General features: G+C 42.0%; 2 protein-coding genes across 5 annotated transcripts; one reads left to right on the top strand and one right to left on the bottom strand.

Moving 5' to 3' along the window:
- Nucleotides 1-8,701, top strand: LOC102225050 (fizzy-related protein homolog). Of its 3 annotated transcripts, none has more exons than XM_005812653.2 (14): nucleotides 1-198; nucleotides 553-733; nucleotides 1,783-1,884; nucleotides 2,015-2,078; nucleotides 2,175-2,302; nucleotides 2,389-2,471; nucleotides 2,575-2,758; nucleotides 3,941-4,006; nucleotides 4,091-4,193; nucleotides 4,303-4,484; nucleotides 5,606-5,839; nucleotides 6,683-6,787; nucleotides 7,790-7,882; nucleotides 8,106-8,701. In XM_005812653.2, exons 2-14 carry the CDS (start codon nucleotides 656-658, stop codon nucleotides 8,145-8,147), a joined length of 1,464 nt encoding a protein of 487 aa, XP_005812710.1. In that variant the 5' UTR covers nucleotides 1-198; nucleotides 553-655; the 3' UTR covers nucleotides 8,148-8,701. The 3 variants fall into 3 exon arrangements, with proteins under 3 accessions (XP_005812710.1, XP_023190556.1, XP_023190555.1); XM_023334788.1 differs by having other exon boundaries at nucleotides 1-247; XM_023334787.1 differs by having other exon boundaries at nucleotides 1-459.
- Nucleotides 8,702-8,769: 68 nt separating this feature from the next.
- On the bottom strand, nucleotides 8,770-24,133 carry LOC102226599 (importin-13-like). 2 transcript variants are annotated; one of them, XM_023334780.1, is made up of 21 exons: nucleotides 23,770-24,133; nucleotides 23,159-23,284; nucleotides 20,934-21,574; nucleotides 19,818-19,958; nucleotides 19,612-19,753; nucleotides 19,301-19,467; nucleotides 17,779-17,899; nucleotides 15,357-15,504; nucleotides 14,518-14,699; nucleotides 14,413-14,439; nucleotides 14,184-14,318; nucleotides 12,783-12,932; nucleotides 12,605-12,685; nucleotides 12,358-12,495; nucleotides 12,162-12,258; nucleotides 11,160-11,212; nucleotides 11,018-11,084; nucleotides 10,877-10,935; nucleotides 10,686-10,775; nucleotides 10,438-10,619; nucleotides 8,770-8,853 (listed from the first exon to the last, which is right to left on the bottom strand). In XM_023334780.1, exons 1-21 carry the CDS (start codon nucleotides 23,836-23,838, stop codon nucleotides 8,820-8,822), a joined length of 2,850 nt encoding a protein of 949 aa, XP_023190548.1. In that variant the 5' UTR covers nucleotides 23,839-24,133; the 3' UTR covers nucleotides 8,770-8,819. The 2 variants fall into 2 exon arrangements, with proteins under 2 accessions (XP_023190548.1, XP_005812715.1); XM_005812658.2 differs by having other exon boundaries at nucleotides 8,797-8,913; nucleotides 23,770-24,132.
- Nucleotides 24,134-24,190: the final 57 nt, after the last annotated feature.

Genomic DNA, 24,190 nt, shown 5'->3' with positions numbered 1-24,190 from the left:
AAAAAAAAAAAAAAATTCTGCCACAGCTGACTCCGGACGCCATCTTTGTCGCGAACATAAACAACATAAGAGAGTCGCGTTGGCATCTTGCTGTGCCGCTGCTGCTACACGGAACACGACTTACAGTTTTTCCTAACGCGGAGTTCATCCTTTCGGCCGAAGATGTTAGCCGCCCTGGTCACCTGAGACCCCCGGCAGGTCGGTGAGACAAACGCATGTCCATCGAGGGGCAGGACGGATAGCTGGGGTTAGTTTGAAGAGGTGGAAGCGGTTGTTGGTGTGCGCGAGCATGATACCATGACAACGGTGCAGCTTTCCTTATGAGCACGTCATGAAACGTTTCTGCTGCTCTCGCCTGAATAATAAAAAATAACGGTGGCCGGGGGTTTTAAAGCATTGCGGACCCAGCATTGAAGCCCACGCCGCCTCAGAGTGTCAGCAGGCTAACCGGGCCGCTCGGTTCGTGTCGCCCCGGCTCGTTAAACGTTCTCGAGCCTTTAAATCGCTCCTTGGTGCTGCGTGATTTGAATGAAGTTGTTTTGGTTCATACAGAGATGGGGATCCTCTGCGGATTTCCTCACCGGGAGGGAGCGGAGGTGTAGAGGGGGCGGGGAGAGCAGCCACCTCCTCCCACACAACCCACAGCACTGAACGGATGGACCAAGAGTACGAAAGACGGCTGCTGAGGCAGATCAACCACCAGAACCTGCACACAGAGCGCCGCATGACCAAGGTGAGCAGGACAGCAGCGTCACTAATGCACACAGTTTAGTATTAAGGTAAGAACAAAGACTTCAACTCTGAGTTATCACTGTGCTGAACCTCCTCACGGGGTTCCTAAACAGAGTGGGGGGAAAAAACGCTTAGAAAGATTATAGTTGGGTTTGTTTTTTTTCCTACAGAAAAGTATATTAGAAGATATTACAGCATAAAACTTTGTCTTTCTGGACATTATTCTCCGCCTCATTCTCATCCATCTATTTGTCAATCCGTGTTATTATCCATTCATCCATTTCCATGTCTATTTAGCATTTAGTAAAGATCGTTTCAGCATCATTTCACTTTTGTAACCCTTTGATAAACACTTAATTTTTTTATGCGTTCTAGATTTATATATTCATTTATTAGGCTCTGTTTTTTTTAAATCTGGGACCTCAGTTTGAATTTTGTAAATGTGAGCTGGTTTGACTTGAGTCCTCTAGTTCGTATGTCCATCCATCCATATATTAGTTCATTTACATGTGTATTTATTTATCATTTAGCAGAGCTAATTTCAGCCTCGGCTCTCTTTTTAACCCTGTTAATAAATACGTAATTTTCATAAGCACTCGATTTATATGTTTATTTATTTAGTTATTGGGCTTTTTAAATTGGGACTTAAGTCCCAATTTCATCACATCAACATGTACACGTGAGGTTGTTTGACATCAAAAATCTTCATCTATACATCCATGCATACATACATAAATAATAATACATGCATCCATTTACATCTGTTTTTAGCATTTAGCAAAGATAATTTCAGCATCAACTCACTTTTATAAGTTCTTAATTGTTTTTTATAAGTACTTGATTTCTCTATTTATTTGTTTCTTAGACTTCTTTTTTAACTGGGACCTCAGTCTGAATTTTGTTCCATGAATATGTAAATGTGAGCAGGTATGACAGTAAATCCATCCTTCTTTCCGTCTGTTTTTCGGTCAAACCGTGGTGTTTGGTTCTGACAGAACGGTGTGTATCCTGTCCTCAGTAACCATGCCGGGCTGTCTGTTGGTTTCCTAGAGTTTAGGAGCTGCCTGCAGCCCTCTCAGTGTGAAGTCAGGGGACCGCTTCATTCCCACCCGCGCTGGAAGCAACTGGAGCATCAACTTCCACTATGCCAACGTAAGAGCTTTATGTTACCCGTCAACTGTGCAGGCTGTTCATTTCACAAAACAAAAAAACCCCAAAAAACCACTAAGCTCTTTGACCAGTCGTGATTCAGCTGGAGATGCTTCATGGATTTTCTCTGCAGGAGAACTGCCACTCTCCCGCGCAGAACCACAAAGCGAAGGACGCCGGCTCCGACTCCAGCAAAGGTCAGAACCCCGCCCGTCCCGCTCGCTCGCCCGGCAGCCGTTGTTGATCCCTGATCCTGACCCGCTCCTGGGTTTCCCGTGTCTTTCCTCCGTTAGACGCCGTGGCCTACGCCGCCCTGCTGAGGAATGAGCTGCTCGGCGCCGGCATCGAGACGGTGGCGGAGCCTCACGCCGACGACCGGCGGCACGAAGTCCTCGCTCCAGACTCCTGCAGCCTTTTCAGGGTGCAGATCGCCGTCAAATCCTCATCAGACGGAGCCGCTTCAATACGACCTGAAGGTGTAACGCTTTGTGTGTGCGATCTCTGCAGTACGCTGTCCACACGAAGAGAGTGCCTTGCGATGGCGGTAATGAAGTCTCCCCCTTCTCACTTTCTCCGCTCAGCAACAAGAGGTAGCAAACGTCCCACCTTACATTTACGGGAGTTTCTGTTCAGCTCAGATAGTTTTTTTCTTTTTTCTCTCTCTCTCTTTTTCTCTCTCTGACGGTCCTCCAGTCACAAGCTGCTCCGTTCGCCCCGCAAACCGGCGCGAAAGATCTCCAAGATCCCGTTCAAAGTTCTGGACGCTCCGGAGCTGCAGGACGACTTCTACCTCAACCTGGTGGACTGGTCGGCAGGAAACCTGCTGAGCGTGGGGCTGGGGGCCTGCGTCTACCTGTGGAGTGCCTGCACTAGCCAGGTCAGACGGGAGCAACACTGCTCAGTAAAAACGTTGATTGATCGACTAACGATAAATTGTTATGGTTAGGCTTAACCCTAACAGAAAATTGTGGTTTTCTCGCATTACTAACCTTAGGCATACCTATGAAATATAGCAAAACAAGAACCTCTTAGGTTGCTGAATAGAAAAATAAAAGATGACAGGAATAAAATATGTGAAACAAAGAACACAGAGTTGGAAGTACTCTCTGCAGTTGCTCTTGAAGGAATGTCAAAAAGCTGGCTCCATGAAGTGCATTATTAATTCACGACAGCGCTCGCAGTCAGCCTTGCTGCCTTGCTTATCGGTATCATGGTTTGTTTTTTACATCATGCTGCAATTTGTCTGTTATTCTCTCTGTCTGTTTGTCACCTATGATGACAAAAGGTCATCTCTCTTTGTAGATGGGAAAATAAAGGAGTACATTTCTGCTCAAATTCTTAGAAAAGTCAAGATTATTCTCAGAAATTTTCTAGAAAAAAAAACCCGTGGAAATTTCTGAGCTTGAAAAGTCAAAAATGTTTAGAGAAAAAGCTCAGTGAGTACTACTAAGGTGAAACTTAAGGAGCTTGTTGTTCTGTTACATTTCAAAACAGAACCTCATGATGTTCGATTGACATCCCACACCCAACTTTGTGTGGACCATTTCTCTTTCACGTTCTGATATGGTCCCGCCATCTTTATTTCTGTACCAACTGGCACTGCTTGAGGACGACTTTTGTTGTTTGGCAGCCAAACTACAGCACTAAAATAAGGTCTAAGTGGAAGTTTATAGTTATTTGATTAGAACAGCTCTTAATCGAATAAACCATTAGTTGTAAGTCGATTAATTGTAAGTCGATTGTGAAAAGATGATCAGTATTTAATTTAAGGCACGTGTTGAATATGGAGGCAGCTGTTTGCTATCGGTTTAATTGCCAGTTTTATCCATTTATTCTGCCACAACTGACCCTTTCAGGACATCCAGGATTTTTATCATGAATGATAGAAAATGAAAATGAGTTTGATGTAAATCCAACTGTGACATACAAAACAGGTTTCGATATTTCCCACAAGACTTTGTACAGTATTGGGATGGATAGGAATAGATGTGATATGCTTTATATTTGTTTGTAAAAAAAAATATAATAATAATAATCAAAAGGTTTCTGTTACCAACAGGTGACCAGGTTATGTGACCTTTCCGTTGACGGGGACTCTGTCACGTCGGTGTGTTGGAATGAGCGGGTGAGGATCCTGAGCGTATCAATCTGCTGCTTAGATACGTCTGAGGAGAAAAGGTGACTCTTTGTTTCCCTCTGGATGGCTCAGGGGAGCCTGGTGGCCGTAGGAACCCACAAGGGTTACGTTCAGATCTGGGACGCAGCCGGAGGCCGGAAGCTGACGTGTCTGGAGGGCCACTCGGCCCGAGTAGGTCAGTCCGGTCCCAGCCGAGCACCGCAGGGCCGAATGGCGCTCACTCAATCAGAACGATGAGGTTTTTTTTTGTTTGTTTGTTTCTGTCGGAATCTTCGGCGCTGCAGGTGCGCTGGCGTGGAACGGGGAGCAGCTGTCGTCGGGGAGTCGGGACAGGGTGATCCTTCAACGGGACGTCCGAACGCCGCCTGCCACGGAGAGAAGGCTGCAAGGTCACCGGCAAGAGGTGTGCGGCCTCAAGTGGTCTCCGGACCACCAGCACCTTGCTTCTGGAGGCAACGACAACAAAGTAAGGCACCTCAAGCAGACGCGAGTAGAGATGCGATCCGATCTGATAGGAATTTCTCTATCGGTCCCGATATTGAAAAAATTCGATGTTGGTGACCATGTGTCCATAAGAACAGATCTATTCTGTTTAATTCTATGCGTTGTGCTCTGAGCGACATCATGCCTTATTATTTATTTTACATTATATTTAGAGTTCCTAATTTCACTTCCTGAACCATTTGAAAGAAGTTGCAGTTTATTTTTTACATGTTTGACCAAGCTTGTGAAGCTTTTGGTGTATTTAAGTGTGCTGTTCTGGTGCAGAGTTACCAGAAACATTTTCAATTCATTACATTTATATTTGTGGTTGAAAACAGAAACGTTTTAAGTTAAATCATCAATGTTTTTCTGTATCAGATCGGTATCAGCCGATACTAAACCTTACACAAGTGAAGTGAAAAAAGTGGACCATTGCGTCTTTAAACTGTATTAGTCAGCCTTAGCTTTAATTAACTCCAGGATGCTGCCACCAGGGGGCCATAAACCTGCATAAATACACATAATAGTAACACCAAAATATCAAGTTTGTATTTAAAAAATAAAAATAAACTACCTTTAGATGATATAAGATCTTTATTAAACACTTATGCAATAAAATAACTAACAAACGTAATAGTAGTAATCATACAGAAATAATTGTTTTTTCTTTTAAACATTATGAAGGTGGGGGTGTTAAATACAAACCAGAGGTACAGAAAACAAATCTATTCTATAGAGAATTAAAATTCCTAGTCCTGACAATTCTGAATTGATTCAAAATGCTCCAACTGATTTTAGGCTGCTCAAATGTTTGTAAAACAATTATGTATTTTTTCAAAAATTCTTTGATGTTTTTTTTTTAATTTCAGAAAAGACCAGGCAGCTAAGTTGACCTAATGCTGGCAATTTAAAGTTACAGAATTTTATGCACAAACTTATTTTTCTTTCGATATAAACTAATGGAATTTGATACAGTATAGATTCCTGTAGAATTGTTGCAAATAAATGTGCTGGTAGGGCTGCACAGATTTTGTCCAGCAGCATCCTTACTCTCGTCTTTTTTTTCTTTTCTGTTTTCTTTTTCCCCCCCCCCCGTCCGTCCAGCTGCTGGTGTGGAACAGCTCCAGCCTCGTCCCCGTGCAGCAGTACAGCGACCACCTGGCGGCCGTGAAGGCCATCGCCTGGTCCCCTCACCAGCACGGGCTGCTGGCCTCGGGCGGCGGCACCGCCGACCGCTGCCTGCGCTTCTGGAACACCCTGACGGGTCAGGCGCTGCAGAGCACCGACACCGGCTCCCAGGTCTGCAACCTGGCCTGGTCCAAACACGCCAACGAGCTGGTGAGGAGGACCATCCGCTACCCATCGTTAGCGCAGAGAGATTCCGTGGCTGATTTATTGTGATTTCTCTTCAAAAGCCGTGAATATTTTTCTTGTTGAATTCTTTTCTTCCCCCCCCCCCCCCCCCCCCAACATTTTGGATAAATTGAAAATTTAACTGCCTTTAAAAAATTGCATAGTTAAAATAAAATAGCAATTTCTCAGAGACGTCCGAGGGTTACAGATAAGGCATAAATCTTATTAATTGCCTGATCATTTTCATGATTGTATGTTTTTTCTGTGTCTCTGTCTCTTCCTACCAAAGACTGGATAACAAATGTCTTCAGTTTGGTGCATTGGTCTCGACTACACTGCAAAAATGTTACATCTTGCCAAGCATCTTTTTCTAGTTTCTACTGCAAATATCTTAGTGCACTTAAAATACGACAAAACTAGCTCACAAGTAAGTTTTCAGCAAGATGTAGCAGCTCGTCAGTAATTCTGTTCTAGTTCCATTGGCAAATTATTTCACTTAGAAAATGGGAAAAATGTCTGGTTATAAGTGAGATTTTGAGGAAAAAAAACCCTCTTGAGAATAGCTTAGGCTTCTTCACACAGTAACAACGTCCACACAGAAGAGTGTTGTTAGCGCAACCTTAAATATGGTGCATTCAATGGTTGTATCAGACCAGTCCATCTGGTCAGGTTTGAAATCAGCCAGTTACCTTAATAAGCTAATGTCACGGTTCATTTCTGAATGTACTCCACAAATAAATACATTTGAAAAAATATTTTCAAACTTTCCCCAGGGAAGTCCTATTAAAATGTGTATGTAATTACATGTGTTTTTTTGTTTTTGTCCAGGTAAGCACTCACGGCTACTCTCAGAACCAGATTCTGGTGTGGAAGTATCCGTCTCTAACGCAGGTGGCCAAGCTGACCGGACACTCCTACAGAGTCTTATATCTGGTATGTTAAGAGCTGCTTTGACCACATAACAAAACGTCCAGAAGAAGCAAAACAGTGAGAACCTTTCGTGTTCTCGCTCTTTTGATTGCTGCTTTCTTTGCACGGATCCCATTCAAATGAAATCCACTCTCTGATCCATTCTCTTCAAATCAATCCAATTCGTCAATGTTGGGCACCGCTAGCTAAAACGTTAGCTGCGCTAACCCTGAAGAACATATGATGCACGTTAGTTTTGCTAGCTCTAAAGCACTACATATGTACAGTATTTAGCAGATGCTAATGCTGAAGCGCAAACTATATCTGCCCTTGAAAGACTCCAACGCTATCGCCGATTTCATTTTGACATAATTTACGTTATATGAGACCCATAGATACTGTATTTATGTTTCTAACTTGTTCAACTGTCTGTGTTTTATGTTGTTCCTGTACGTTTCTATGAAAAGTTATTGAAGTGAAACAAGGGAGAACACGAGGACAGGAAGCTGCATAAACAGCCTGCACACTTCAAAATAAGAGCATGAACGGAAACGCCTACCTACTTGAAGAATTCTTTAAAGTCGATAACAAAAACTTCAATACAGACATAGAACTTTATTTAACTGGCAAGTAAATTGGTGCTTTAGAATTAATCTGGAAAAATGAATTTAGGGGAAGCCGGGTGTGCTAAACGTTTTCATTGCTAGAAAAAAAAAGCCAAAGCGCTAAACAAAAAATTAGCTCCAATATTAGCGCACTAGCGAATTGGCAGAAGTATGTACACCACTGCAATTCGTTCTAATGCAACGCCGTCATATTGCTTCAATGTGCGTTTGTGAATGTATTAATAAATGTCACTACGGGAATAAATTGCAGATGTCTGAACCGTTTGGTTACCGCTCCACTGTAGTTACTGTAGTTTCCAGCAGGAAATGGTAACTACAGTTACAGTTACCAAACCTTGAGCTTCGCTCGAGGTTTCATGTTTCCACAAGATTTCATGTTCTCTCACACGGTCCTCATCAGGCCGTGTCTCCGGACGGAGAGGCCATCGTTACCGGAGCCGGAGACGAGACTCTTCGCTTCTGGAACCTCTTCAGTAAAACACGATGCACTAAGGTGAAAAAAAATAAATAAAATGTTTGAAACAATTTTTTTCAAACAACAAAAAAAAAATTCAAAAAACTTTAAAAGTGTAAAACTGAAACAAGTTTTGAAACTGAAAGACAAAATATTGAACTGGAAATAAAGATTTGAAACTAAAAGAAAAATGCGACCGCTACACTCCATCTTAAAAATCTCCAAATAAAATGATCACCATTTTCTTTCTCTCTCCAAACAGGAATCAAAGTCTGTGCTGAACCTTTTCACAAGGATACGATAGTGGGCAGCCATTGGTCGGGGAGGCTGCAGGAGGATCCTGAGTGGATCAAATTCACAGACTCATGGACCCTCTGCAGTGAGCACCCACCTCCACAGAGACTGTCCTAGTTCAAACATTTTCCACCCTCCCGACGACGACCGTCGCAGATTAAAAACAGAAAGTCGCTACGCGCGCTCTTCTTAAAAAGTCGCTCTTGTTCTCCTTACTGTCGTGGATGTGATCAAGTTGTTTTTCTTATCTATTAGCAGATATGAGAGTTCTAAGTTATACGATGTAATGATGGAAGCTTTTTTTTTTTTTAAAAAGAAAAGAAAAAAAGGCTGTAACGGAGAGGAGGAAAGAGGGGGGGAGGGGCTGGACTGGGACGTTCCCATAAAGCAGCAGCATGCGACTGGAAAGAGGAACCAATCAGTAAACACTCATTCACCTGCAACAACAGATTGCTTTAATCAGTGTTGTTGTTTTTTGTTGTTTTTTTTCTTCCAGTAAATGTACATTCATGGCACTGTGACACTTTCTGACAACTATTTTATTAAAAACATGTCCCACAGTGACTCAGATGTGCTTAACTGTCCTCCGAATGCGCGCGCGTTGTCGTGTCCAGGTGTTTTTCTGTTCATCCAGCGCCTCGTCCTGAGTGGATCGTCCCGCTCCGGGTTGTCCTGCCGACGGCTAGCATTCAGAGAAGCCGGCCCCCTGCAGCCCCCTGCAGAGCAGAGAGAACTCCTTCACCGTCTCCTTGACGCGACGCTTGTTTGTTTGTTCCCTGGAAGGAAGGACACCTTGTGTAGGAAAAGCTGTTAAAGTACCAGCTTTGATCATCAAGTGACTCCTGAGTTTGTTCACTGAGTAAAACACAATCATACATAAAAAAAATTTTTTTAGTTTTTATTAGTTTGACAGTAGAGGCTTTTATTTTAAAGATCTGAAAACACAGTGAGATGCTGGGCTCCATAAAACTGATCAAAGAATTTTCTAGGTTTTTGCAAATAAAAATATGTAATTTCTTAAATAACTTTTTTTTTTTACAGTAGCATAATCGAGTTCTGACTGTTTTGAGAGAAAAAAAATCTTTAATTTGCATAAGGTACAAAAAAGAAAAATGTACCTCTAACAATCACTTTAAAAAATACAAGCAATGGAAGCATTTGAAATCATTTTTCAGGTGTCTAAGAAGCTTTTAACTAGTAATTCATGGCTATGGTAGATAGTTCTTAGCTAATAATTCCTAAGTGTAAATTAGGAAGCTATTAACTAGTATTTGTTCCCCTGGGGTTTAAATAGGATGTGACACGGCTCCGTTTGTTTTAGACACACACATAATCAGAAATGTATAAACTAGGTGAACTAAATCATTACTATTAAGATAACTATTAACGTGATCACATTAACTATTACTATTAAGATAACGAGAGGAGTCAGTTGAGGAGGCTCGGGCATCTGGTTAGGATGCCTCCTGGACGCCTCCCTGGTGAGGTGTTCCGGGCACGTCCCACCGGGAGGAGGCCCCGGGGAAGACCCAGGACACACTGGAGGGACTATGTCTCTCGGCTGGCCTGGGAACGCCTCGGGATTCCACTGGAGGAGCTAGAAGAAGTGGCTGGGGAGAGAGAGGGAAGTCTGGGCCTCCCTTCTGAAGCTGCTACCCCCGCGACCCGACCTCGGATAAGCGGAAGAAGATGGATGGATGGATGGATGGATGGATAACTATTAGTCTGTGAAGATTTATTACTCTATAATTATAAGTACTTCTTTTTTTATTTATTGGAAATTTTATGTTTGAGATATCCTGTAATCTCCCATGGCAACCATTCAGCTGTGCAGAACGCCTGTATGGATCTAACCCTGCCTTCGAGGACTAATCTCCTGCTCAGAGCTGCAGTTCAAGCCTCTAAACTTCCTCTTCACAGAGCAGCCCTGGCCCACGGCTCCCTCACTCAGCTCCTTCAGACTAGCCAGCAACAATTAGCAAACACCCAGAGTAGATTATAACACTGGTAAAAACGTTAACCCTCTATTAAAGGGTTAATGGAGGAGCCATGTTGTGTTGACCTCCTGAAGGTGGAGTTTCAGAAAGGGCAGGGGTTTTTAAAGAGACAGAGGCCCATTTTCAAGGCATTAAATTACAAAGTCAAATTTCTTTTAAGTCATATTTGATCCATAATGCTTCTTTTAAGAACTGAATTTAACATAGTTTCTTGATTGTGCTATAAAATAACACTGTGTGGCTGGAAAACACATGATACCGTCCTGAAATATAACACCTGGATTACAGCAAATGTTAGCTTACCTCAGGATCTGCTGAGAGAAGGTGTGCTTCTGCTCCATAGTCACATGTGCCGACGGGAACCCGGGGGTCTGCAGGGTCTCTGTGAGCCACTGAGACAGCAGACCCGGACTGTGTCTGTTCAGACTGAGCAGAACCTCGGAGAAGTTCTCTGCCAGGCTGCGTGAAGAACCCCCTCCGACTGCCTGGGAGAGGAGCAACGCAGATGCATGAGGGCGGATCAGAATAATGCAGACGACGAGCCGGTCTACCTGCAGCACCGTCTCTGTCAGGATCTTTCCATCGCTCTGCAGCACGTCGTTCAGAGCCGGCATGTCTTTGCAGTGACTCAAAAACTCTGTCTGTTGGTAAAATGACAGAAAATGAAAATTGTATGATTTAAGGAACAATTGTTCCCGATCTGAAATGTCACACCTCCCTCGCCCTCCCATTTGCTGCTTACAAAGAATAGGCAGGCTGCTTTAACAGTGGGCGTCTCTGGGAACTTGATGGACAGAATCCCTGCAGACAAACAGGAGAGAATATTTTTGAAGCCCTGCATTGTGGAGTTTTGTAAAGAACGCCGTCCTGCGCTGATGCTCACCTGAGTAAAACAGAGCTTTGACGTCCAGTTGGGTCGACGGGTACAAGTCTGGACTCCTTTTAAGAATCTAAATGTTTGACAGACAAAGAGCAGCTGTGATGGTTTCAGTTACTGGCTGCGTTTCGATGCGCCGTCCACCAACCTGAGCGTGGAGGTTCATGAACGACTCTGCGATGTCAGGATGATCCCTTGGACCTGCCGAGTCACACGTAGAGCACAAAGTACTGTCACCCAGTGTTGAGTCGCTCAAAATTGCTTCAACTTGCCTCCAAAGATCCAAATTTTATTAGATTTGTTTCGAATGGAAGCTTTTCAGATTTTTCTGAACGCTGTTCTTATTTTCAACATACCCGGGGATGTTGAATCATGTAAAATGTGGAAAAGAATCACCTAAATATATTGTCTGTAAAAAAATGCATTTGATTGGATTAGTATGATAAACACAATTGAAATATGGTTGTCTTTAAGTAGGGTCAAATAGTTGTGTCATTGTTCTTTTTTTAATCCTCCTAAAGTTTTTACATCACCTGAGTGAAGTTGGCCCCAGCCCACATTTTTTAAATCTAATAAAATTAGTGTCACATGCATAAAAGATTTTGTTTGTGCCCCTATCATTTTTTTTAAGATATTAATAAATGTTTCCAGAGGTCACAAAGGGTCAACCGGCCCCCGAACATTTACAAATTCAAACAAATTTTGCGTCAAACTTTTAGTTGCACAAAAATAGCTAAATGAATATGTATGAATTTTTTTTGATTCCCGGTGATGTGGGATGGAGGAGGGCAGATTGATCTCTGAATACCTCTGGAGACTTTTTTTTATTATTATTTTAAAAATGAGAATGGCACAAACTAAAATTTTTGCTGCACAACTCTAACGGTTGATTGACACCACATTTAGTTTGACTTGGTAAATGTGGACTGGCTGGTTGGCCTTTGATGACCTCTGAAAACGGTTATATCTGTAAGAGGAGAGCGGCGCAAACAAAACCATTTTTGCTGCACAAACGTTTGACACCAATTGAGGGTTCAACTTGACTCAGGTCTATTAATCCCTATTCAGATGTGTTTGAAAAATTTCAATTTTGGAAGCAAAATAAATCATGACTCAAATATATGCAACAGTGTAATACAGCCCTTGTTACCTTGCTGGAATATAGAAAGCGTGGTTGAGGTCAGCACTTCCACAAGACTTCTGACGTCTGACATGTGTTGCTCCTCTCCAGCAAAGATAAGCATCATCTAAAGAGAATGTGAAATTAATCCTGGCTTTTCCACACCGAGCAACGTTTTTTATGAAATTTTATTATTTTATCCCAGCTCAGATCTGTGGATCCATGCCTGACGAGTCAGATCCAGGGCAGGGGCTTGTGGGTAAGTGCTGTAGATTTGTCCCAGCATCTCACTCAGCCGAGCCACCATGGGGCCAAAGTCGTGCAGCAGGGTCCGGACTGATTTATCAAAGACCCCGCACACGGCCTAGGATGAGAGGGTCATTAAGCATGCAAAGGCTGATGAAATATGTATGTAGCAGTCAGATGAAGCGATGAGTGAGCTAAAAAAAAAACAACAACCCAAAAACGAATACCTCAACTACTTCCGAGTCATGAAGCCATTTGCTAATGATGGTCTGAATTAAAGGGAACACTTGCTGCAGCACAACCACAACCTAAACGTGTAGAAGAAGAAGGTAAAACATACAAAAATTATAACCTTTCACTTTATTATTGCGTCATTTTTATTGATTTATTTTTTGGTAAACTAACTGGGTTTTGAATGCTCTGTGCAGCTGTGAGTCTGGGGCTGGCGTCTTCTTCGTCTAAGCCATCCGCATGCCTGTTGACATCCAGGGTGGTAAACAGGCTGGACAGCAAACCCAGGATGGACATGATGCCTTGCTTAGTGGCAGGGTCAGGCTATTGAGATGGAGAGAAATGTGATCTTGACATTTACAGACGTTTCTTGGTCTCGCAGTCAATGTTTAGATGATTTAGTGCGACATTTTAAGTCTCCAAACCTAATTCTATCTGCAGAACTGATCATCAGCTTCATTGGAAGGGTCAGCTGATTTGTTTAAAGGAAATGTCATCTCCTCTACACCGTTATATTAATGTTGAGTCCAGACAAACCTCTAAGAGAAGAAATTATGCTTCCTACTTTTGATTAGTGGAAGCTATGTGTATACACGAACACAGGTCTATTTAATGTATGCACACACAGGATCTGTTTCAGAAAAAGTTTCATCCACATAAACTCACACAAACCCGCCCCTGAGTGTTGGTTTAATCATTCCAAACCTGTAGGGGGCAGTGGAGCGCAAAGCTAACGCCTATAGCAGACGATCAAATTATTTCAAAACAATCAAGACTTCCTGTTAGAAATTAAACATGGCGCCAGGAGGTTCATTTGTGTGGACAGATACAGTATATACCATACGGTAGGTTTACTTGAGGCTCCTTGGCAAATATGTCACATTTAGTAAATGTGACATACCAGAATTTACCAGATACGGCATTTACCGTATCGCTTATAATTTATCGTAATAAATTTCTTTTAAAAAATTCTCATTCATCATTGTCATGATACATGATAAAGGATTGTCTTTTTTTAATTTAGTATTTCCTCTTCTGTTTGTTCAAGGAAAAATATAAATAAATGCCAAAATATATGATTGAATGACATTGCCGTGTGCAGTTCTGTGATACAAATCACAGTTGGGTTTTTTTTTTATCTGACTGGTAAAGAAACATGTCATAAATGAGTTTTTTTTTTTTTTTAAGAGCAGAATTTGTTTGTGGCGCTGTGCCAGCTATACAGTTAATTTAAAAAAAAAAAAACAAGTAGTAAGAAATCTTTATCATAATGGTACCACAATTCTGTGGTAAAACTTTGAGTCCATATCGCTCACCGTTAGTACACATGCAGACACAAGTATTGAGTTTTTCTCAAATTTCTACTTTGGTTGGACTTTTTTTTTATAAGTAGTCGTTTTTAGTTTTACAAAACTGAGTTTTTGTGGGTATGAAAGGCCAAAATTCATAAAAATGTATTTGTTTTCCCACATATCCAGATAGGTGTGGACTTGGTCTAGGCTTTTATGTTTGCACAGGCCAGACTCCAGCAGTTATTTACTCCTTTTTGTAAACTCCTTTGTGCTTCAGGCTTACCTCCTGCCGAACCAGTGAGTCCAGCTGCTGAATGTGAGGGCTGATGAGTGAGTGCAGTCTGCCTAAAATCTCCTCTGCTGGCAGGGCTGACAGCAGGAAACCCAGGGCCTGCATCAGCCACATGCACTGGCTGCTCTGCACACACACACACACATACACACACACCAATGCAGCTGGTTGTCTTAAAACTAAAAACAGAGCTAATAAGATGTGCATGGTACTTACTCACCTCATGGATTTCTTTCACCAGCACGTCCTTAAGGACAAGAGCAGAAAAGAAACAAAATAATCAGAGTTGTGACGACGTGGAGGCGTGACGGGTCGTGTGTCAGACCTGAGACACGGTGAGGATGTCCTGAGCGTAGGGTGCCAGGTCCTGCCGGCACTCCCTGCAGATCCGCTTGAGTGTGGAGACGCTGGAGACGGACAGTTCCGCCTTCACAAGGCCCCGCAGCACCATGGGTAATATGCCACCCAGCATCACCGGGTGGTCCGCCAGCCACTCAGCCAGTGACCCTGCTCGACATTTTTGCCTTGTTACTACAGCAGCCTAAAGCGGACTCCGGTTTCACAAAGATGGTTCGAACCAAATTCTGATCGCGTTCCGAGATTATTTATAGAATTTAAACTAGGGGTGCAGCGATCCCCGTTTTTCTGCTTGCAATACCAATACCGATATCTGAGGTTTAGCATCGGCTGATACCGATCCGATGCAGAAAAACAGGGCTGAATTTACTTCAAATATTTCTTTTTTTCTTTCTTTTTTTTTTAAACACAGGCTTTTAGGAGTCAATTAGGAGTATGGCAGCCAATGTAAAAATAGACAATAAAGAAACTGAAACTGACAAAAACATGTTTCACTTGGTCAAATGTGATCAAAATAAACTGCAACAAACCTTCTTTCAAATGGTTCAGAAAGTGCAATTAGGAATTCTAAATATAACGTAAAAGAAATAATAAACCACGACGTCGCTCAGAGCACAAAGCGTAGCATTAGATTGAATAGATTTACCCTTATGGATTGTCACACCAATTTTTTTTTTTTTCAATATTGGAACTGATACTGGTATTAATATTGGGTCGATGCATCTCTAATTTAAAAGTTAGATTAAGAAACATTATCTGTTTTAAGTGACTGATTAGAGCCTTTTACTTCAAAGTTGGGGTTTATACCGATGGTGTACATGACGGTGTCGGCCAGCATCACGTTGCTGATGTTGATTCTAGGGATCAGACCGATAAGACCGGGAATAACGTCAGAGTAGTTCACGTCGATGGTCTCGGCGATGGACTGGAAGCCGAACAGCAGCGCTTCGATGTCCTTAGGAGAGCAAAAACAGCAGGCTTCAATCAATCGATCAGTTTATGCACTGAATTGAACAGATTTCATCATTAATTCACAGACACATACTCTTACAACACTTACTGCACACAAGTGCAAAGGGAGCAGAAAGAGGAAAACAAAAACTCGTATGAACCTGCCCCCTTTTCTCAGTAATTACAAAATAAAATTTCATGTCTGTTTTAAATAAAATAAAACCTTTACTCATTTTGAAGTAGTAAAAATATGAAATAAATGTTTACTTCAACTTAACTAAATAAGTTGCAAACAATATATAATTCCCCTCATAATTAATGCAGAATTATATAAGATATGGTTTTCTTTGTCTTATAAAGTGTTTTTAATTGACTTGAGAGCAATTAAACTCTTTCATGCACCAGAAGGCAGATTTCTTTTAAAGTAATTTTACTTTTGAAATCATATGTCTGTCTGTTATTTCTGCCACTAGATCTCTAGGCAAAGAACTTTTGCAATTTAATTGGCAGCGATCTCTTTCTAGCTTTAAACATAACTGATAGCGGTTATAAATTAGCCAAATCCCATAGTTTCAAGATAATTCATTGAACAACCAATTTATTGGCATATCCTCTAGCATTCACTTTGTATAAAATTCTCATAACTTTCTTTTGATTTTATATGTGTGGCCCCATACCTCTGTAGAATAAGTCAGATATGGAACAACAAATTAATAATATAATGTCTTCAGTGTTGATAGTTATAAAAAAATTTTTTTAAAACTTCATTTACAAGTCTAAGACTTTTACAGTTTTTGTTTTATGTATTTTGTGAGATTTCCGGTTAAGATTATGACAAAAAAAAAGTAACTTCATGTCATTTACAGGAGATTGTGGACAAGAACAAAGATCTGCAGGTCCAAAATGAAGAAATGACGCCGATCCACATTCTTCCAGAAGCTCCAGAGAACAGAGGATGTGTTGGAATGAACAAGGTTGTTTGGGTATGTTAACTTTTAACTCCGTCCATCCGCTTTTCTTTTCTCTCTGTCTGCTCAGAAAATGTTATTTGCATCGCAAACTGTAACCAAAATAATATCGAACCCAATTGAAAACTTACAGCGTGCGATGCAGGTGCAGCTCAGTAAATTATGATATCACTAAAAAGTTCATTATTCCAGTGAAAGTCATATGATTATAACTTGCAGCTAAACAAAACACAAACTTTGATTTCTCAGAGAAATCTGCAAACAAACAACAAAAAAAGAAGCACCAAATCAAAGTTGAAATTAGACCAACTGAATTGAAAAGGATCAATAATGAGCCGAGAGCAGAAGAGGAAGTTCAAACCATATCTTCCATCCATTATCAGGCAAATATCATATCCCCTACTCCAGCATGTCTCTGTCCAGTTTTCTAACCATATGGTCAGACCAACTATTGAGTGCACATGTTATACAGTACATGAACACACTTTTCGGTAGCAAAAATGTCTTAATTAGTCTTATGTACTATTCAGATTTTCTGAGTAATCCAAATAAATGTATTCTAATTTACTGAGATGCACCTGTTCATTTCACTTCAATTTGCCTGCAGTTCACAAGCAGTGGATGAAATGGCATTTTACTATTAGAGGGGCAGTATTATGTATTTTTCAGGCACATGTTGTCATTTTATAGATTTTCCAATGCAACATATATCAGATACAGCTTAAAAGAAGTTTTACTTGGTAATTTAACGCCTTCAACTTGGGCCTCGGTCTTTTCAAAAACTCGTCCTCTTTCTGAAACTCCACCTTCAGGAAGTCATCACAACATGGCTTCTCTATTAACCCTTTAACAACATTTTTACCAACGTTGCACTGAAAAGTAGCTCACATAATGAGCTCAGCAGATACGCAGTTTCACCAGGTGTTTGCTCATTTCTTCTGGCTGGTCTGAAGGAGCTGAGTGGGGAAAATCACCGGAGAGGGCTGCTCTCAAATCAATCAATCAACTTAATTTATAACATTTGGTAGATTTGAGCATCTGTGAGGCTGAAGCATAGAAACTTGGAAACTGCAGCTCAGAGGAGGAGCGTCGTCCTCGAAGGCAGAGCTAGGTCCACCCAGGTGTTTCCCATGGTTGCCATGGGAGATTAAAGTATTTCTCAAACATGCATGAAGGAATCAAAGCAACACTCCAGGTATGTTTTTGATGAGGAAATAACAATATAACATGATGTAAAGCTCAAAAAAGTCGATTTTGCATGACACTGCCCCTTTAAATTCTTAAATACTTCAGTTTGTTGATGTCATTACCTGCCACACCGCTGACTGTTGGGGGTCCATGAGCAGCCTGCCCAGCCTGTCATAGAGGTTACTAAGCAGCTCCGCTCCCAGCATTTCATACACATACATTAGAGTATCTGAGATGTCCACCCTTGGGGATAAAACAGCCGACAGGTTGAGGGTAAATAGCAGGTATGAAGCAGCTAAATATGCAGCAACTTGTTACTGGAGGAATTTTGTTTAGAAATCCAGATGTTATAGTATTTGTACTGCCCAAGTCGTTCCACATTTTGCAGCATTACGACAAAGTATTTTACTGCAATTTTTTATAGATAAAGTAAAGTAGTGCACACGTGAAGTTGGGGGGAGGGGGGGCATGAGTTTTCAGGACATGAGTTTTCAGGTCTTGTCATAGAGTCCAAAATGTATTTTTTGTCTGAACTTTGACTGGGCCATTGTAGTTCTGTTTGCATGTTGAGGGTTGTTCTCCTGCCAGAACAGGAACTTCCACAGTGGCTCTTGATATTTGAAAAAAAAAAAGTAGAACCAACAAATTAAAAAAAAAAGATATTAATCCACATTTGAGCTTTTTTTTTTTTTGTTGTTTTTGTTTTGTTATTTTTCCATTGAATTAACTCTGCATTGAATTTCCACAACAGAATTACCCAGTTATCAGTAATGTTTATTGTTTCTTTGTCACCATTCCATTGAAAACCAAGTGCCTTTTTGTTTACACAATTTTCCAAAAACATCAACATCCCGTAGAAGAAAATGTATAAATTCCCTCTTCATATGTTTCAAGTTTTTCTTTGTTTTAAAACCAAAATGATCGTTCTTTTACAAAATGATTTCCTGCAGTAGATATTCATTAAAACTTTTAAAGTTGTCTTCACAAAAAAGGTTTTGTAGATCTAACGAGTTTTGTGTAGCTTGACTGAGAGCAGAGACGACTCTTTGGTTTGTGAAGGTTGCAGACTCATGTTCTCGAAGGTAAATCTCCAACCCCAGTGTCAAGTCTTGCAGGACCTAACGGGAGTTTTATTCCAGATTGCCCCGGTTGTAGTTGCTCTATGACAGTTTCAAGACTGTCATGAGATGCTAAAAGCTAAATTTTCAGACATCTGAAACGATATTCCACAGTAACACTGATGACACCATCAGTTGTTGGCAATCACTGCTAATCCTCCTTATTTGCTTTTGCCGCTCCTTGTTGAATCTCTGCCTGGCCGCATGGTTAAAAAAAACGAGCAGAGAGATGTTGGTGTATGGGATGTGATTCTTGCTCCTTATGATTCATGTAAGAGAACTTCCTGCGTCTCTCTACTTCTGCTCTGCTTCCACAAAGCCTCCCTTTCAACTCCCCAGGGATTTGGGGGTCATCGTTCAGGTACTTTTTGAGATGCTAATTAGCTGCTCTCAGTTGTAAAAGCAACAACTTGTTGCCGCCGTTATGAAGTTTGTTTGTTTTGACACTGCTTTGATTGAGAAAATTATTCTGCACCTGACCTAGACTAAGAGATGCTGGAAAACTTCCATCCCTTAAGCGACGTACCTGTAAATTCGAAACTGCTCTTTGTCATCAGAAGACCAGGAGGCATATTCCTCCTGGGAGGGATAGTGGGATTTGAGCAGCAACACGTCCACCAGCTGGAAGTAAACTGGCTTGTAGACCTGCAGGTACACTGCCTGCTTCTCTTCCTCAAAAGATAAAATGTCATCCTGAATGTTCAGCACAAAGTAACAAAGAGAGGAAAAAAAACAACTATAAATAACCAATATAATTTGAACTTGGCCAACTTTTTGCTTGCTAGGCTAAAAATCTGAGCAACCTTTAGTGTTTTAATGCCTGCTCCGTTTCCATACCTGCAGTGTGTACCAGAAGGTGAGTGTCAGGGAACTCGTGGTCTCATTAACCGGGTAGTGTCCAGGAATACCCGTACAGAATAGAATCATGTTCACCAAAGCCAGATACTCCTGCCAGTGGTCCGGCTGTCCCAGCAAAACCCTACCAGAGACAAGCACGTGAAAACACCTGTGGCAAACGTGGAAGTTTTAGTGTGTGTGCATACCTGGAGTGTGTTTCCCCCAAAGCGACGGCAATGCGACAGATACCGTGGGTGGTCTCCATGTCCCCGTTCTGAGCTGCTGTCTTCAGCTGGTCGTAAAGGCCCAGCACCATAGGCATCAGGCTCAGCAGAACGTTAATGAACCTCCACACAAGAAATGAAATGACACTTAAAGACGCTTCACAACAAAATCAGCCATTCCCTTTCACATGCTGATGATAGTAGGCTACTGGATAGTCATCACAGCTGCCCTGGGGCTCACTGACAGAAGAGAAGATGCTATGCTGCGCCATTGGCCCTTCTGACCAACACCAGAGGAAAGTCGGGTGAAGTGTCTTGCCCAAGGACAACAATAGAGAAGGACGGGGTTAGGGCTTGAACCAGGGACCCACCGACAACAGGACAAACTCCTACTACTGTCGCCATCATCGTCCGCAAAAGTTAGGGGTCACACCACTAGCTGTGTTTCCATTACAGATGTGCGCAAATCTTTGTTGATATTCTGCTGATGTTGGAAAAACACAATTTCGCAATTGCAGTGTTTTCATTAAATAAGAAATTAAATTAAAATCACATGTGAATAAGCTTGTTCACGCGAGAAGTCATTAAAAATCATGGTGTGACTGATGTAAACAGCTATATAAGACATATTCATAATTCGCCATGGCGATCTATCGACCACTAGAGGAGACGTTGGCGTCTTATTCAGGCGTTGGAGCAACAAGCTCCTTATACTTTGAAGCAGCTACTTATGCTGTCTTTTATGGAAATTGTAGTCAATTTTACAGAAGAGCTATGGATTTCAAACGTTCAAATGACACGCAGCTTTTTGTGAACCGTGAATATACTGCAAGAGCATATTCACGGTTCATAAAAATATGCTGTGAGAGCTCTGGTGGAGCCAGCTGCACATTGTCCGAAAACCCCACCCAAAAGCAAACCATCATCATCCTCCTCCTTCCTGTCGTCTTCTTCATCATCCAAAATCCGGCTTTTGATCACGTGACTCGTGTGATGTGAAAAAGTGTTTCCATTGCAGTTTTGCTATTTCGATATGGCCGAAAAATCACCTCAGCTACTGAGATCCGATGGCCACAAAAGATCCAGCTTGGTGCTCACCTCTGACAATCCGGCTGTGTGATGGCAGTAACTATCGTCTCCACTGCGGTGTCGAACAACCCTGGGTCGGATAACGCCGCAAAACAGTCCTGGACCAATTCCTGGCTTTCCCCCAGTGGCACATCCAGCCCCACCCAGCTGGAGAGGCAGCGGAGAACTTTCTCCTTCACCTGAACAGACGAATCCTGACTTTGTAGGAGCTGTCGGAGCATTCCACACACCACAGCCCACTCCCCGACCAGAGCTTCCCTCAGCTGGGTGCGACGGGCTCGGGCCAGACGGCCGCTTTGAAACTCCTCCGGAAGTACGGTGAGGAGCTCCAGGAGAGCAAGGCAATGTGCATGGGGTTCCTGAGAAGCCTTGGCACCAGGGTTGTCTTGAGAGTCCGGTTCCTGAGGTTGGAATGCTCTCACCATGTCTGCCACTGGCTCAGACCACGCCTGGGGGATTAGGTTAAGAGCCATCGAGGCCAGTGCCACACACAGTCGAGTGAGCACCATTTTAGGGCCAGAGGAGAAGCATAAGATGTGGGAAAGAAGTTGCATCCTGAGGTCCTCGTGCTGCTCTGCGGGAAGGTCGCCCCAGTGACGGCAGATCTTGATGTGGAGTGTGCTGGCACCGAAAAACTGAACCTCCGGGATCTACAAAGAGACACATTTGAAAATAATTTACCGTAATCAAAACTCAACATTTGACCAATTTTCTGCAGGATGATGAACACTCCCCAGCATTCTTCCTTCTAGCATGTCCGTCTTAACTTCTTTTCCTAATCAGTTGTCAAAGCCTTACAGAATCCCAAAGATAGAGATCAGAATGTTGTTACTGATTTCAATTTAAAACACAAAACAGAACAACTCTGATGTACTTTGTGTTTACTGAACGTCTCAGTCTTTCTCTCACTCTCACAACCTGAACAAACCAGAGATGTCCACGGAAGTCTTTTTTGTTGTTGTAGTTTTCTGTCAATAAATACAACAAAAATGCAAACTGAAATCAGAATCGCATCTGTAAAAAACAAAGGTTTCCAAGTAACCCTGAGTTCAGTTGGGTTCCCAAGCATTTGAATCACAGAAGGTTTTCGGGTTAAGCCAGGGGTGGGCAATCCTGGTCCTCGAGGGCCGGTGTCCTGCAACTCTTAGATGTCTCCCTGGTCCAACACACTTGAATCCAACAGCTGAATCACCTCCTAAGTGCAGTCAGGTTCTCCAGAGTCCTGCTAATGACCTCATTATTTGACTCAGGTGTGTTGAAGTAGAGACACATCTAAAAGTTGCAGGAGACCGGCCCTCCAGGCCTGGAGTTGCCCACCCCTGGGTTAAGCTATTTCTTAGCATTTCTGACTTTGTGTATCTCTTGTGTGTCCGTTTCATTGCTGAGACTTTAATGCTGTAATTTTGATTAATGACAAAGATTTTAACGTTTATTTTTGTATGCAATTAATCCTCTTTTTTTCTGATCAGAACATTTGTATTTGCGTGTTTCCAGTATGCCCGTAAATGTGACACACAAGCTTAATCCGCAAACAACAGCTATGGGTGACGAAGCTGCTTCTCTCGACCCACTAGGAGTTAATTTTTGCTTCAATAAATGACCTGATGGGACGCTGGAAAAGACTTTTGATGTGTTCAAGCTAAAAGCAGTTACCCTATATTCAAACCTAAATGCTCAATGCTATCTCAATGCTAAACATCCCCAATGCTAATGTTAGCATCCACAGTCCACAAGAAGTTCTATGAATGATCAAAGGTTCTTGAAACACCTGAAAGATGAACAGATAGAATAACACTTTGCACCAATCTGGATGGTTGTAGTGACAGATTAAAAATAAATATCTTTGCTGTTGAACTCATTTGTCTATTAATAATTTAGCAGCAAAATGGCCTTTTGAATTGAAAATGTTTCGTAACTCATTTAATTGAGTTATGAATATGGTGATAGTGCAAATGGATTGACCTCAGATCGCATTGCTAATAGTAGGTACAATATAGGTACGTCGTCCTTCGGTAAAAACTTCCTCACTGAAGAGTGTTGTTTAGTGTGCCCTTGGGGCTTACATATGGTGCATTCACTGGACGGAAAAAGAGCTAAAGAATTTTGATACTAACTGACCAGTCACCGGTCAGAGCTGATGAAGGTGAAAATCGGCCGATTCCGTTAAATCGGTGCCTCTATAATAATAATTAATAAGAACAATAGGAGTAGTGGTAGAATTTGGAAAGCAGAACCTTGTCAGGGCTGAGCAGGGCCCAGCAGAACTGCCATGCCTGTGCTGAGGCCTGGGCTTGGGTCAACCACTTCTGAGCTACGTTCTTACGCTCCATGTCCGGGTCGAAGTACAGCTGGTAGAGAGCCTGGAGAGGGACGAGCCGGCAGACACAAAGAGAAACTCTGGATCAAAATAAGTCAAGCAGGACATCAACAAAAACAACTGCAGGAGGTAGTTAACTGGCACGAAGTAAATACATTTAAAAAAAAATCATATTGGCGTTTATCAACAATCATGCATGCTGGGATGACCAATTTCTTAGATAGTCAATATGCGTTGTCATAGGAACTAATCCGAAACACATGCTGTTGGTTATTATTAGGACAGCATATGCTTAAAGCTGGAATCAAGTTACAACTGGAGGAGCTTCCAAAACTATAAACTACAAAAACTGAACCCGTCTCCCCCCTAACAGATGTTTTATTTTTATTTTATTCTGATGCAAAACTGACTAATTAAAACGACAAGAACACACAGTCATATATTTGTTCAAATATGTCAAGTTTAGGTCACATTGTGCCTCTATGACTCTCTAACACGCTGTCCGCAGACTTATTTCAAGTAACTCACCGTCTCAATGTTCTCCTGTGTGAACTCCAACTCCACCGGGTTCTGTCCCGGGACGGGCGCGGACTCCATCGGGCACAGATTTAATAATAAAAAAAAATGTATTTTTCTTACTAATGATCCTCACCTAATTGAAACTAGAAAGTCTCCTAAAGTCAGATAAACGCTTCAGCCTTCCGCACAGTCCACGCGCGTGGCCAATTTTCTCAGGTGTGACGACATGCTGGCCTCGTGAGAAAACAAGATAAAAATAAAAATAAAAACACAGAGAAGAAGAAAAGAAATAGGCTCGCTGCAAAAATATTCTAAAAACTAAAATGCTGCCGGTCGACCTGCGCAAAGCTTGCAGTCGTTCACCCTTTAGGAGGCGCTCCTGACGCAGACAGCTGCGCCTCTGACGCACCGACGCCTGATTGGAGCAGCG

Source organism: Xiphophorus maculatus, chromosome 6 (assembly GCF_002775205.1).
Source record: "Xiphophorus maculatus strain JP 163 A chromosome 6, X_maculatus-5.0-male, whole genome shotgun sequence".
Classification (NCBI taxonomy): domain Eukaryota; kingdom Metazoa; phylum Chordata; class Actinopteri; order Cyprinodontiformes; family Poeciliidae; genus Xiphophorus; species Xiphophorus maculatus.
The sequence above is the reverse complement of the archived record's forward strand: the minus strand, read 5'-3'. Positions and strand labels throughout refer to the sequence as shown.

What these genes read in the sequence shown, in the direction of transcription:
- LOC102226599 (XM_005812658.2), bottom strand. Translation starts at nt 23,838, where the DNA reads ATGGAGTCCGCGCCCGTCCCGGGACAGAACCCGGTGGAGTTGGAGTTC. An exon ending in CCTTCTGGTACACACTGCAG is followed by an intron (nt 19,468 to 19,611) that starts GTATGGAAACGG and finishes CTGAACATTCAG; the next exon opens with GATGACATTTTATCTTTTGA. An exon ending in TTCTCTCAGCAGATCCTGAG is followed by an intron (nt 8,914 to 10,437) that starts GTAAGCTAACAT and finishes CCTTCCTTCCAG; the next exon opens with GGAACAAACAAACAAGCGTC.
- LOC102225050 (XM_005812653.2), top strand. Translation starts at nt 656, where the DNA reads ATGGACCAAGAGTACGAAAGACGGCTGCTGAGGCAGATCAACCACCAG. An exon ending in TCAACTTCCACTATGCCAAC is followed by an intron (nt 1,885 to 2,014) that starts GTAAGAGCTTTA and finishes TTTTCTCTGCAG; the next exon opens with GAGAACTGCCACTCTCCCGC. An exon ending in ACTCCTGCAGCCTTTTCAGG is followed by an intron (nt 2,303 to 2,388) that starts GTGCAGATCGCC and finishes CGATCTCTGCAG; the next exon opens with TACGCTGTCCACACGAAGAG.